Here is a 16,091-nt window from a genome sequence, read left to right on the forward strand (position 1 = left end):
GAGGTGGTAATGATGAGAAATGAATGCAATAGTGGAATAAAATAATGGGAGGAAACGGGAAAACTCAGAGAAAACCACGAATACTGTGCTTGTCCACCACAAAGTTCACTGGTCGGAAGCTGGTATCGAACCTGGTACCCTATGTACAAGAGGTGAACGCTCTACCACAGCCACCGTGCCCTCCATTTCGGTAAAAGAATTATCTCCGAGAATCCACTTTTAGATGCAGCTGTATATTGCTCTTTGTGATCGTGGAGCTCCTTGCAGTTATTGTACACGCTTTCGATTTCCGGCAGGGGCTCATGGGTTCGGATTCTACGTTAATCAGTAGGTTCTGTCTCATTATTGACTCGCTGCTAAAAGAGGCGTTAAACTCAAAATCAACTCAACTCAACTCTTTCTGATCGTTCGTTTTCTCTATTTCAGTACTGGAATACTATAGTTCTATTGCTTTTTTCGTCTTTCGTTCTTATTCTTGTATGAACCTTTCCACTTTTATTGAATAACTTGTTTCATGTAAAAGATAATAATAATAGAAATATGTAAATATTGATATTATTGGAAATATATCATATATATCATAGATCCATAATATATCATAGATTTAACAAAGCATTTATACTACAAATCATTATTGTAACGTATCTTGTAATTCTTGCAATATCGAAATTGTATTTTTCTTGTGGCATATTATATTTATTCGTATTTATAGATGGCAGTAAAAAATATCTATTAATTTTACACTCTGGAAACGAGGAGTGAAAATTTGCCGATACGAATTAATACAAATTTTGTAGAAGATAGTTTACTGTTGTTTGTTCATTGAATTTTAGTGTCCCTTTCAATACCGAGGCTAGTTGAGCCGTGAACCTGCAGTTTCAGGTGGAATCCAAATTACTATAATACTTTCAATGCTCTCCCACCGGGAATCGAAACTGAGAGCCTGTGCTTTAGCCATTAGACTAGCGGGAAAGGCCAGAAGACACTTTGTGTGGTAAGCTCATTTTATTTTGATTTTAAGTTATGTTTTTGGAACTCAAAAATGTTTCCAATTCTTATTTAAATTTTCAGGCCACAGAAAGGAAAACCATATGTTGTGAATCTAATCCCATGCATAGTGCAAATCGCAAAGAGACCAGAAGAACCTGTGTTGGAAACATTAGCTGCTGCTATGGAGAAGATATTCAGAATTCTAGGGTGTTTTACCAATGATAATGAAGTGAAGGTACGATTTTGCCTACTTGATGTGTCTATTTTTTTATTTTATTTTATTTATTTTTTGACTGTATCTAAGTATCACTTAATTTCCACTTTAAATATTATTGTGTGATTGAATCGGAGATCGAACCTCTCTGACTTACTATGTCGGAACGTAAATAATGTCGAACTTAATAATTCTTTTCGTTTTTTCTACAAGTAATATACCTTCTAGTCGTTATAGTTATTTATTAGTACATACATTATCATTTGAGTTGTCCACAGACAGCAGAAGTAAGTTGTGACACAGTCTAATTGTTGAAAGTTGGCTTAACACTTACTTTGAAGGTGAAAATGAGTGACTAATCTGTGCTAAGCTGTGTGAACTGAAGACCAGGTTTTGATCTCCGTCTTAGTCACGTAATTTTATCCTTTTAGTGGGTTGTATTTTTACCGTATATTATACTAATAACTTCAATTCTCTCAATGAATACCGTTTAAATTTTCAGTTATATGTTAACTTGGGTTTCTTCAATAGCAGAAGCTGGCCTTTTTTGTGTAACTAATAATATAAACATAGATATCATCTGCGTCCCGAAGGCAACAGAGTTGATTGCTGATATTATACTAGAAATATAAAACTCTTTTTAGGATCACTAGAGTACATTATAAGTCAGTGTTTGGGGCACGGTGGTTCAGTGATAGAGCGCTTATTCAAAATGCAGCAGTTTGAAAAAGACAATATGTATATGAAACTGAAGTGTTATTTTAATTTTTTCATAGCTCATTTTAGTCATAAGAGTAATTTTGTTGGTTTCCTTCTTGTAGGTGCTGTTGAAGGCTTTCCTTCATAACTTGTCGTCGCCATCTGCAGTAGTTCGGAGAACAGCCGCTAGTACAATTCTTACTCTGTGCTTAAATTGTAGGAAACCACATATGTTTATTTCGTGGATATTAAACACATTGTTAGGTGAGTAAATAGTTCTTATTGTTTAACATGTGAAAGTCTTACATGTAAATTTCAGAAGTTGAAAATACAACAGGAGAAAAGGTAAGCTTGTATAGTTTTTATTGCATTATACAGGGTGTCCCATAATTGATGGGACACATTTTAAATACAAAAATTTTGGCTGTAATAATCCACTTTACTACAAACTTTAATACATAACTGGGATATAAGAATCTTATAATGTAATAAGTTTTGAATATGACTTCCGTGAGGTGGATATTATTGCGACGGGAACATTCCTGCTCTCTTGTCTCTGCATCACCAGTGGTGTAGTGCAGCATTCAGCTGAATTGGTTGCAATTACTCTTCTGATGTTTTCTTTCAGTTCAGGTCCCGGGTTCGATTCCCGGTGGGGGCACTCGGTCGAAAAAGTGTAAAACGCTTTTTCAGGCCAGTCATCCTGAATGAGGTTTTCTTGGGTTTTCCTCATTCACACCAGGCAAATGCCCGGGTGGTACCTAACTTATAGGTCCCAGGCCGGTTCCTTCCTTCTCTTTCCCCGGATAATGTGCTCGCCGAGGGACGTCATCCCTCAAACGTGACGGGCTAAATGGCCTTAGATGCCGAAAGCCCAGAAATCTAAATCCTAAATCCCTAAATCTTTCAGTTCATCAAGTGTTGGGGTTTTACGGCGTATACTCTTTCCTTCAGGCAACTCTGAAGAAACTAACTAACTGGTAATAGATCTGGTGATTTTCAAGGCCAAGGGATGTCACTCGATCTCAAAATTAGGCGTCCTGAATTTGCTGTGGAAAGGTCGTCTTGGTCAGTCATGCTGTGTGACGACTGGCGCCGTCCTATTGGATCCACATGTATAAAGGTAATCAGAAAGTTCTGTCACATTTTGTGGAGGTCTATGTTCAATTGGCCCTCACACTGTGAGTTGAATGCAAATGGAGATAAGGCGAAGGTCAGTTGTTTGTGTGGGTAGCTTATCCAACGTACTACCTGGTTGTGGCAGTTCAGTTATACCGTGAACTTGCATAAGGACAGAGTGAACATGGGACCTCCAGAGAGCGTCATAAGGGCATGTATGCTGTACGAGTTCAAACTGGGGTCAAATGCCGCTGCAGCGGGGCGGAAGGTTTGCCAGGCCTTTGGTGAGGGTGTTGTGACTACACGGGCAGTGCAGCGGTGGTTTAACAAGTTTAAGGACGGTGACTGAACACTCGAAGACGTACCACGTGTCGGAAAACCAACACATGTACAAAATGAAGATCTTCAGGCAGCAATTGAGGCGAACAGTGGCCAGACATGTGAGGAACTGGGGCTACAATTCAGTTGAGTGGAGAAACCATTCGGCAGCACCTTCATCAACTTTAGAAACACTACAAGGTGGGTCTATGGTAGTACATGATTTGACTCCGGGCCGAGCAGATACCTGTGTTTCTGTGCTGCCTTGTCTGAGGAAGGATCCATTTCTGGACAGGTTGATTGATTGATTGATTTTTGAGTTTTACGTCCCGTTCAGCAGCGAGGCTATATAAGACGTGGACCTACTAATTAACGTGGAATCCGAACCACATGAGCTCCCACCGGGAATGGAACCCGGATCTCCCGCGCCAAAGGCGCGCATGCTAACCGCTTAGCCACGAAGGAGCTCATTTCTGGACAGGGTATTCACATATGATGAGAAGTAGGTCCGGTACGAAGCTCAACGGAGCCGTCATCATTGGTTAGCATTCCATGAACCAGTTCCAAAACAGCCGAAACCAGTACTGTACCAGAAAAAGGTCTTCCTGTGTGTTTGGTGGACTGCTCGCGGTATCGTGGACTGCTACTAGCTGGTCAAAGCATCAATGGAACTGTGTACTGTCAGCAGTTGAACAGTGTTCAAGAAAAACTCAAAACTCTGGAGCCAGCGCTTCTGAATCGGGTCCTTCTGTTACAGAACAACGCTAAGCCTCATGTAGCTAGGATGACCCAGGATAAAATTCTCCGCCTTGGATGGGAAACACGCGTCCACCATACTCCCCGGACATTGTACCTTCCGATTATCATCTGTTCCATTCCTTGGATAATCACCTTAGAGGACGTTAGTTCAGATCCCTAGTAGAGGTGCAAAATGCACTTGATACCTTCTTCGCTTCACGGCCTACCAAATTCTATCGCGATGGAATCCATGGCCTTCCAGAACATTGGCAGAAGGTCGATGCTGATAGGGACTATTTTTTATCTTCCAGGTACGTCTTAGGTGACATATCACTGTTCGAAGGTGGTGGGTGAAAAAGCGACAGAACTTTCTTGGTTACCTTTTAACGAAGACCAAGACGTTGTAACTCAAGAATGAGAAACGTGTTGAGCTCTCAGTAGTTGCTATAACGCCAGAACAGGCCCCGTAAAAGTACAGACTGATCATACACGCATGAGTCACAGTACACCATAGATCACTTTGACACTGTCCAATGACTTTTTGTTCAGGTTGCTAGGGTTTTGTCTACCTCAGAACCAACAGTTTTGCTTGTTAATATATATAGACAGAAGAAAGTGAGTCTCATCTGACTTGATCAGCTGCTGATGAAATGCTTTGTCCTTGTTGCACTAGTCCAGAAATGCATTATAAAAAGTCTTTCGACTCAGCCTATCTACCGGTAGTAATTGCTGCGCTACATGTATCTTATACGCATACAATTGTAGGTCTTGTCTCAGAATGGTGTGGACAACCGACGGGTGGATATTTGTGGGGACTTTTTCTTCCTTGATATCTGCAACACGATGAATTGTCTCTTAAAAACAAGACCGTCTGGGTCATCCAGCCTTCTTTTTTAATTATTTTATTTTGTTTTTTATTTACATTTCCTGTCTCACAAAAGTTCAAAAATTCATGATGAATCAGTTTCTGGGAAGGTTCATCGTGTTTTCAGAAATGCTTTGCACTGTGATGATCGAGCCGTTAGTAGAGACGTATATCTCTAGAACATTTGCAATTTCACTTGATGGTATCATGAAGGACAAAATACCTGCAACAAATAGCATCAAAATTAACTCTCTCGCATTGACTTGCAAACATAAATATATATATATATATATATATAGCTGTGACAGACTTCTTATGTTCATGTAGATTAAAAATAAAATGTTTCCCATCAAGATGGATCACCCAGTATATATCGGGTGTTGCAAAATAAGTGTTACAACTCTTGGGAGGTGACTCCTGCCACTGAGACAAGAAAACAAGTTTTCTTGAACTTTCGGCTATCGGACATAGTTTCGGATCTACAAGATGCCGAAAGCGTGGGAAAATGACTTTCGGACGCCAATAGTTCGGAAACTATCCAACGTAAAGAGGACGGATAAAAAATTCACTGAAGAAGTCATACCTGCTGTATTGAATTTTGCATGTTTCACAATCCTATCATGCACGCGCAAGGGATTCCCCAAAGGAACGTAGGGAGTCTCGGATAATGTGCCAAATGAAAATTGGTCTAAATGGATATGAATTGATAGGGTTTCTACCAGGTAACAGTAATTCGTTTGTATTAAGTCGATATCGGGAACAAATACAAAATGGCGGACACCTTCATGTCCGTGGTGTGTGGTTGCATAATCGCCAGGTACGGAGGCTAGCCAACAGTGACGTTCTGACAAGGAAGGGTCACGCAGTGGCTCCGCTGAGATCCGAACGAGACAAATGTGTTTTCATTTGATATGTTATAACTAGATGGATCCCAAAGTTATACGTGCCACCAAGCGGAATATCGTGAGTTACAACATATTTTGTAATGTAAGAACTACAAAGCTGGCAGAATATTTTGACCGAATCATTTGTTCGGAAACGGTTGGGTAAATGGAAAACTCGGATAATATGTATCCCGTCATTTTCAAGAACACACTTTTTCGGATAAAAAAGTTTGCCCAGGATCCTCGCAGGGTCCCACATGGGGTCCAACTCAAAATTTTCAAATGACAAGAGGGATTAAGTAGCACATCGTTTGAAAGCTGTTGCAAAATGAAAGAAGATGCAGCAAGTCTCGACTCTCTACGACAACCCTGTGCAAAATGGCGGAGGGTCAAAATGTAAACAAAAACTTAATTGAAAAGTCAATGGTCACCCCTATAAATCGGAAACGGTGAGAAATGTGAAAATAGGAAAGGAAGTGTGGCATTATTTTCAAAGTACAACAATTTAAGGTAAAACGTCTTGTCCCAGGGTCCCCACATGGTCCCAGGTGGGGTCCAACTAAAAAGTTTCAAATTGCAAGAGGGGTTAAGTAGCTCATCGTTTGCAAGATCTTGTTAAATGAAAGTAGATGGATCAAGTCTCTACTCTCTACGACAACTCTGTCCAAAATTGCGGCGGGTCAAAAAGTAATCAAAAGCTTATTTGATAAACTATGGCCACCTCGAATCCAAGATGGCCGGTTAAAACTTATGTCGTTCATAACAGTACAAATTTAAATCTCTAATTTTCTCTATTTTATATTTAGAAACAATAGGAAGATTAAAGAACAATTGAATTTCGATTCACCTCAACTATAATTTCATTCGGTAACAACACATATATGTTTTATTTGGTTCCCTCGCCATCATTTACTTTAATATAACGAATATGCGATGAACACACAACTCTGACTTCCTCTAATTTTGTCATACGTAGTTCATGCATAAAGGACTTGCTGCACAGTAGGTGGGTGGCTCTATTGTAATTCGTAACTGCGTATTCGTGGCAGTTACATTTGTATGTCATTCGTTGGTTTGATCGCAATACTCCAAGCAATACCAAATATACAAAAAAAATCATTTGCAAGATTGGCGAGTAGTACCAAACCATGTGTAAGTCATTTCAGTACTTCGAGTTGCGCCAAACTTTGTTGGTTTAATTACAGTATTCCAAGAAATAACATATTTATACACAAACTCATTTTTCACGCTGGCAGCCATATTGGATTACCTCCAACACCAGTGGTTTGAGCTGGACATGCGTTCGATACATACTACGGCATTTTGAACTCAAGATGTTTCGTTTTTGAACATTTCGCATCTTTTCGTCATCCACTGATCAACATTCATGCCAAATTTGGTTTTCCTAGCTTCAGCAGTTTGGTATGCCTATCCTTTCGATATAGGTTTTAAGCTGTCTCTTGGATTCAAGGTGGCCATAGATTTTCAATTATGCTTTTGCTTATATTTTGACCCGCCGCAATTTTGGATAGGGTTGTCGTAGAAAGTAGAGACGTGCTCCATCTTTTTTCACTTAACAAGAGCTTTCAAACGAGTCCTACCTCTCTTGCCATTTGAAGCTTTTTAGTTGGACTCCACCTGGAACCATGTGTGGACTCTGGAACAAGACATTTTCATGTTGTGCTTTGAAAATAATTCCACGCTTTCTTTCCTGTTTCCACATTTGTCTTACCGTTTCCGATTTATAGGGGTAGTCATGGACTTTCCAATTAAGTTTTTGTTTACACTTTGACCCGTCGCCCTTTTGCACACGGTTGTTGTAGAGAGTCGAGACTTGCTGCATTTTCTTTCATTTTACAACAGATTTCAAATGATGTGCCACTTAACCCCTCTTGCCATTTGAAAATTTTGAGTTGGACCCCATCTGGGACCCCGCGGGGGACCGTGGGGCATTTTTCTTACCACAAAAAGTTTCTCGTTGAAAATGGCGGGATAAGTGTTGGCAGAGTTTTTCACTTACTCAACCATTTCCGAACAAATGACGGTTCAAACTATTCTGCATGGTAATTTTTTGTAGTTCTTACATTACAAAATATGTTGTAACTCACGATATTCCGCCCGGTGGCACGTATAACTTTGGGATCCATCTAGTTATAACATATAAAATGCAAACATAATGGTCTCGTTCCGATCTCAGCGGAGCCACTGCGTGACCCTTCCTTGTGAGTATTAAGTGTAGCGAATTTGTACTCAAATGCTCTAGAAAGACTTCTGGAGTGTCGGTAGAGCACAACAGATGAAGCAGGGTGATCGAATCAGGGACTATGCACCAGAGATTAGCGCCGGCCACTGAGCCACCGCAAACTCGACAAGAAGAAAAATGACAAAGAGATAACAAGAAGCAGCTTTTGGAATTGATTTAGCTTTCTAAGAATATGTATCTTCTCCCTTAACTCTTTAGATGTCATAATATAGATCAATTCCTTTAGATTAATTTTTCTAAGCAAAATTGTAAGTAGTAATAATGCAACTTTTCTTAGACTTGCTTATTTATTTATTTTTTAAAATATATATATATATATATATATATATATATATATATATATATATATATATATATAGATAGATAGATAGATAGATAGATCAATCAATCAATCAAAGGTGTTTAAGGTACCTTATTTTCAGACTAATGACACTTGTATTTTTGGTGTTTGTTTATAATTACTTTAGTTTTGTGTTCCTCCTTGTACCCCAAGCAGAAAAATTTTATTCTGCTGAGACAAACGTTTTTATTCGGTGTAAGTACTGACCGTTTACTACCGTTCGTACTACAAATTTGTAGTTAGCTTGTATTGTAAAATAACAATAACTGTAAATAGCACATCTCTAAACTATTGAATGATTAATGTGGCTTTACCACTTCGCAACCATTGTGTAAATAATTTGAACAAGTTGTTTGTAATTGCACCTTAATTGTAGTTATGTTAATACTAGTCAAGAACTTGTATAGATTGGATTCCTTCAGGTTTGAAAAATTAAAATTATAGTTACTACAGTAGAAGAAATACGTAATTTTTGAAGTAGATATAAAGTAACGCTAGGAGGAACTAGCACCTAATCCGGGCTAATGAAGATATTAGTTAAATAGTAAATTGTTTCCGGGATAATAAAAATTTTGCGTAGTGCTAAGTACAAATTTATATTCAATAACCAACTTTGTGTTAACCGTTACAGACTTTTTTTAAAAAAAAAATGTTTGAAACACCTGGTTTGAAAATTTCAGATTCTGTAGTTCCAGTGAGAGCGGACCAGTCCGTACCCACAGTACTCGGAGTAATGGCTTGTCTTAGAAATTTGTTGCCGCATGTATCCACATTAGATTGTCATGAGGAGGTGATGAAAGGAAGTTTCGGTGTGCGTAAAAGTAATCTTGAAACAACAGTAGGAGTTGATAGGATGATTCAGGTAATAAATTTATATTAGTGTTTGAAAATAACTGTGATAGTACGTGTTATTACTTTATGGTAATATGTATTATTACTTTGAAATAAATTAGCATATGGAGCATGTTGCAATGAAGAAGCGTAACCGATGCATCCTACTATTTCTTCATAATATTTTAATAATTGTTTCAGTGACAAATGTCGTCTTCCTTGAATCGATGTTTCTTCGTGCTTACAGATTATACGACCCTTCACATTTTGACGTGCTTCCGTCCATTGTAAAGTTTAGCTCGGAAATAGGGAATAAAATCAACAAAAAGGAATTCGCACCTTAACAATAGTCAGAGGTATCCAGAATACTTTACATAGGAGTTGCATAAAGGCCTTTACCAGTAAATTATCATTGGAGTATATGGCAGAGCTGCTGTAACAACCAATATGTAGAACATAAAGTCGAGTTAATTTCAACAGCAAGTGAAACTTGTATGTAATATTTAAGGGAAAGGGCAAAAACGAAGGAATGTCACAAAGGTGCATTTTCGAGAAAACGGCGTTTCAATATTGAAAACCGCGTAAAAGAGAATAGGGTTAGTCAAATCTTTTGCCTTTTTTACATGGACATTTCTACATCTACGCATGCATAGCATATACAGTCAAATAGTACCAAGAGCCACCAATAAATGGGATAAAGCACACACATGGACATTCCTTGTTCTTTCCCCTTACCCTTCATTTGTAATTTCCAATAATATATGTGTATAGTGCTTATAGTGATTCTTCGTGTTCTTCAGAAATTTCTAAATAGGATATGATTTAAAGTTTACAATCCATGGAAGCAGGTCAAGATGTAGAGGAGAACGTAAGATCTTCAAGCATCCATGGATTCAATAAAGATAGCAGTTTCCGTTGAAACAGTTAACAAAATATTACTCAAAAGTGGGGTGCATCAAGTAATCTTCATTCTGATTGCAATGTGCGTTAATTGTGAATTTCAACTTATTACATTGATTTAACACAAATTGAAGACTTCAGCAAACTGTTAGAATGTGATATTTGTTTTATTTAAGATTTTGTTACGAATTACACTGATCAAGTTTTTGAAAATAAATAAATAAATAAGCTTGTTTTTCTTTTCTCTTTAATTAATAGGAGATTCTGCAAAATTTTTAAATGATGATCACAAAACTGTGAACAGTTTTCTCTAAGCAATGAAAACTTTATATAGTTCAAAATTCATGTGCACACCTGCAGCAATATTAGATCTATTTTAACAGTAAATAAGAAATGTACTAGTCAATGCGAGAAATATAACACATGAAAAAGTATATGGAGTAGATTCTACAAATAAAATGAAATATAGTTGATGTCTTCTATATATTTTTAAAAGGAACTCAACTCACCGCCTAATACGCCACTGAAGCTTCACCAGACCATCTGTCGCTTTTCTCAAGAAAAAAAAAAGGAAAGAAAAGAAAAGAAAAACGTTCTAGAACTTTCAGAAAATTTAATTTGGTCCTTTTTTTTTTTTTACAATACACTGAAAACTAAAGTCAATGCTTTCATTTCTTGGTGATATCCTTGTATTAAATTCTTGCTAAAAACTTTCGGGAAATAGGAAGTATTTTTAGAGTATTCTGTGTAAAAACGAAATTTAATTACTATGGTACTTTTAAGTCAGAACACATATAACAAGTATCAGTGCGGTCTTTACGGTAATATTTTCCTAGATTGGTCATTCATATCTGTTAATCTGAAAACCACAGCCACTTGGCGTAACAACCCTTTAGTGGATCTGAGCCGCTCCAGTGCCATCTATTAGCGACCGGCTGAACTACGTCCAGCCCAGCGACGAGCACTGACCTGCCTCTAACAGGCGTATTAAGAGCTTTCTGGACATAGTGGCCGTCACGTCTTTTATTCACGTGACTCCCCAGTTTGCCTCACGCCGGAAATTGGGAAGCACCGGCCGGGAGTCGAACCCGGGACCACGCATTGACGTGAGTCCAACACTATAACACTGGACTACGGTGTTTCCATCTGTTAACATACTTGAATTTAAAAAAATGAAAGATTATGACGTAGAAAATATGTTAACTTAAATTTTTTTAATGTGAAATTTGTCAAAATAATGTATGTTCCATTAAATAACTGTGCGTTAAAGTAAAAACATTAAAAAAATCACTGTGTGAAAAATCATTAAGGGAAACAACCTACTATAGAAATTACCCGATCAGTGTAATTTTATTATAGTAATTTTCAGTTGTTTAGCGTCTAACTAAACATATGTCTTAAGAAGCCCAAAGATTCATTGCTGCAGAAGCAACCGTTTTCCAGTAGATCTTACCATATACCAAGTTAGTTCAGTCTGCATTGATGTTACTAACCTCTCTAAGATCTATCCATATATTATTTTTGCATGTTTTCCTTGGTGTTTCCAGTATATTATTCTTCTGCCTTTTCCTTGTCGTCTCCACTATTATTCTGGTACTTCCTTGGCGTTTCCACTGTATTGTTCTGTCATTTTCTTGGCATTTCCACTATACTATTGTTCTCACTTTTCCTTGACGTTTCCATTGTATTATTCTTATGTCATTTTCTTGCCGTTTCCACTATATTATTGTTCTGCCATTTTCTTGGCGTTTCCACTCTGTTATTCTGTCTTTTCCTTAGCGTTTCCACTGTGTTATTCTTATGTCATTTTCTTGGCATTTCCACAGATTATTCTTTTTTTTTTTTTTTTTTTGGTGTTTCCATTATATTATTATTCTGTCATTTCCTTGGCATTTTCACTGTATTATTCTTCTCTTTTCTCCTTGACATTTATACTATATTATTGTCATTTTGTTAGCATTTTTACCATATTATTCTTTTGTTTGTTTGTTTGTTTGTTTGTTTGTTTGTTTAGCTTTTCCACTATATCATTCGTCTGTTTTCTCCTTGGCATTTCCATTATATCATTCTTTTGTCATTTACGTAGCCCCAAGTAGCGTAGTCGTTAACACTCGCGCTTTCGATGCGAGCGGTTCCGGGTTTGATTCCCGGTGGGGGTACTCGGTCGAAAACGTGTAAAAAGCTTTTTCAGGCCAGCCATCCTGAATGAGGTTTTCCTGGGTTTTCCTCATTCACACCAGGAAATTCTAAGGTGATACTTAACATATAGGTCCCAGGCCGCTTCCTACCTTCCCTTTCCCTGGATAGTGTGCTCGCCGAGGGACATCATCCTTCAAACGTGACGGGCTAATATTGCCATAGCTGCCGAAAACCCAGAAATCTAAATGCTAAATCTTTTGTCATTTCCTTGCCATTTGCATATATTATTTCTTTTGTTGTCACCTTGGCCTTTCCATTATATTATTGTTCTGTTTTCTTCTTAGCATTTTCATCATATTTCGTCTTTTTTTTATTATATCGTTTTTTATTTTTTCCTTGGCATTTTCACTATATTATTTCTCTGTCTTGTCCTTGGCGTTTCCCTTTAGTATTTTTTTTTTCTTAATGTTTGCAGTACAGTATGTCCAAATGAAATTATACCAATAAAAATTTGGATAACTCGAGAACCAATAGCGATAGAATCGTTCGGTTTTGCTTTTCTGAAAGCGAAAGGAATGCGATTTTATATCCAGTAAAAAAAAAAAAAAAAAAAAAAAAAAAAAAAAAAAAAAAAAAAAAAACCTCGCTCACCTCACGTTACTACACCCCCACGTGTGCCTGCTTTGTTGCTCAGCAAACAGCAAGGCGTACTCAACCTCCTTCCAGATGTTGCGTAATATTTGAGGTGTCTTGGATCTACAAGTATCGATAATTCTTTGTCTTAGATCATCCAAATCTTAAACTTTGATCTGGTACAGAAAAGTCTTCGTGTACTCCTAAAGGTAAAAGTGTAGGGGTCAAGTTGAACGATTTCGGAGGCCATTGAATGAAACCTCCCCTTCCAATCCAATTGCTCTGAAAGTGGGTATTCAGAAATTCTCTCACAGGCATAATGAGGAGGAGCTCCGTCTTGTTGGAATATGTATCCCTGTTGTATGTGAGGTACAGCATAATTTTCCAACATTACCAGGTGCATTTCTCCTGTAATTGTGGGCTCTTCAAAGAAGAATGGGCCTATGACAGAATTTTCAGCCAATGCACACCGCACGTTTAATTTTGGACTGTTGCGTTCATGTTCCACAAATTGGTGTGAACTTTTCTCACCCCATTACTTGTCGTATGGAAGGTGCCTACGTTAGAAATTTTTTTTAACCCTTTCGTGTACTGCAACCAGATATGAGGCGATAGTTATAGGGAATTAAAATTAATTGTATAAATCTCACTCAGATCTTCAGAGTAATAATTCATGTATAGTGATTTTATTGAAGGTCTATTCTTGGGTCTGGCAACTCTAACAAATGATTCACTTAGCCTTCTCAGCGAAAAAGACATATATTTTTTTGAACCAATGTTGAAAACCTTTTTATATTCTTACACGAAAGGATTAAGGAAATCATCGTTCTCATCAATGCGCGGTAGCATTTCAACAGCGAATTCATATCTGCAAGGCTTATCATTGAGCTGAAGTTTTGAACAGCTGTAGCTTGCGGGCTCTGAGACGTAACGTTTCATACTTGATATCATGTACAGTTAAATGCAGGATTCACAGTTGTGTACTCACACGCCTCATCGATTTGTGTGGATTTCGCTGAAAGGCTCGTCTTCATTGACTTTTTTTTCACTTCCTTTCTTCTTCAATTCAGAGCCAATTGCCAGCAATTGTTTGTGCCATCTAACAATGCAATAACAGTCTGGTGGTTCCTATCCATATTGTTGTCTAATGTTCTCTGTACGGTTACAGGAGACAAATTCTACGAACCTAAAACAGAACTCCACTTTGTGACGAACAGTAAAGGACGCAATTTTGCTCACGAGTAACGCACTTACGTAAAGTCCTGTTGCGTTGAATTATCTGCTGGGCATAAAATTCAATTCTTTTCTCTTTACAAAGAAGAAAACAGAACGATTCTGTCACTATTGCTTTGCGAGTTACTAAAATTTCTTTTTGGTATATTTTCATTCGGACATACTGTATTCTTTTGTCATTTTCTTTTCGTTTTCACTATATTATTCTTATGATTTCTACTATATTATTTTTCTGTCTTGGTGTTTCCACTATTATTCTTCTGTCATTTTCTTGGCGTTTCTTCTGTTTTTTCTTCTCGTTTCCCTATATTATTCTTTTGTCATTTTTTATCCATTTCCACTATATTATCCTTTTGTTATTTCCTTGGCATTTCCACCATATCATTCTTCAATCTTTTCCATGGCAGTTCCAAGCCTTTTCTCCTCCCAATTGGAACGTTGCGCACCCTTTCTGAGGAACATGTCTCATCCATTTTAGACGTTGTTTTAAACATAAAAGTAGTATAAATCTAACTATTAAATCTATTGCTGTTTATTTCGATGATTATTGTTGTTTTATTTACAGGTCTATGAATTGTGTCTTCACTATACGGGTCATCAAGACCATAATGTAGTAAATGCAGCCTTGGAGACGTTGCATCAGCTTCTTCGTTCTCCCCCACCAGAGTTGCTGGCAGTTCTGCTTTCACCACAGGGAATCACCAGAAGCAGAATATTGGCTGTAGATGGCCACGAGAGATTGGAACAGAGAACGTTAAGTTAGTACCTATCATTGATTTCGTATATGCCGGATTTGTTATTCAGTTATATTTCCGTAAAAGTGTGTTCTTCAGAGAGAATGACTTGAAAAGCGTTACGTTTTGATTAGTATACATTCGAATTAGAATATAAAACTGGACTTGGATGAGAAAAGGAAAAGTGCCATTCTGTGGACGGGGATAGATTATTATTATTTATTTTTTTAATTTCTCAGTATCTAACCAAATTGATATACGAAATGGTATGTAGAGGTTTTTTTCTCTGATTAATCAAAACCAAAAGTATGATTTGTAGAGGACACAGTATGTTCTTATCTTAAGTGTGTGATCAACACAGAAAAAACATCAATGTCATTTTCTTCGTTTTTTCTTTCTTTTTTTAAAAGTAAACAAACATCTAGATTGCTTTAAATGTCACAAATATTTTTATGCGCTTCTATATTATACTAAATGTTTTCATCCCTTCCCTATACAGTTTTCTTTTACTTCACTTACCTTTAGATGTTTACGTAAGTTAAAAAGATTGTTATATAGCTTTATAGAAAGAACTATTCTCCATTCATTGATAATGCTCCATTCATTGGTGAAAAAAAAAAAAGTAATTTTAAATAGATATCATCAGTGTTTTACGATAAAACTCACTAAATAACCAATTGCTCACTAAGTATTCTTTTCTCTTCTTCTTCGTGTGATAGATGCATAACGATTTCAGTTAACTGTTATTACAAGGAAGGTTGGCGGGATAGAATATCAGCGTCCCTTTCAGCATCGAGGCTATGTGAGACGTGGACTTACAGTTGAAGGTGAAATGCGAACCACCGTAGTGCATTCAAATGCCAATTTTCTTCCACCGAATACCGAACCGGAACCCTGTTCACCAAAGACGCACAATGTTGCCAAGTTTATCAAGACTTAATTTTTGTTAACAACTGTCACTGCTTGATATCTGTTAACAATGTCGATTGGAACGGTAGCTTATGTATGTAATTTGATAAACGCACGGAATTCATGCTGAAAAACAAATTATTCCAATTTACTGTGTACCAGTTTCAGAATTTATAGTTTGGCTTATTTCACTACAGATATTTTCTAGATATTTCAGATAAAGCAGAAATTGAAGAAACACAATTTATCTAACAGTCATCACTGTATTTAGGGGAGAAAATT

General features: G+C 37.2%; 1 protein-coding gene across 1 annotated transcript in view; it reads left to right on the forward strand.

Annotated features, from left to right (window-relative positions):
• The window catches only part of htt (huntingtin), a 212,775-nt gene that overhangs the window by 12,535 nt on the left and 184,149 nt on the right, over nucleotides 1–16,091 (forward strand). Inside the window, exons 4-7 of the mRNA XM_081734750.1 lie at nucleotides 1,072–1,225; nucleotides 2,026–2,167; nucleotides 9,111–9,292; nucleotides 14,732–14,924. Coding sequence (XP_081590876.1) covers nucleotides 1,072–1,225; nucleotides 2,026–2,167; nucleotides 9,111–9,292; nucleotides 14,732–14,924 — 671 coding nt within the window. The remainder of the gene's footprint in view (nucleotides 1–1,071; nucleotides 1,226–2,025; nucleotides 2,168–9,110; nucleotides 9,293–14,731; nucleotides 14,925–16,091) is intronic.

This window comes from Thermobia domestica, chromosome 12, assembly GCF_964235325.1.
Source record: "Thermobia domestica chromosome 12, izTheDome1.hap1.1, whole genome shotgun sequence".
NCBI lineage: Eukaryota > Metazoa > Arthropoda > Insecta > Zygentoma > Lepismatidae > Thermobia > Thermobia domestica.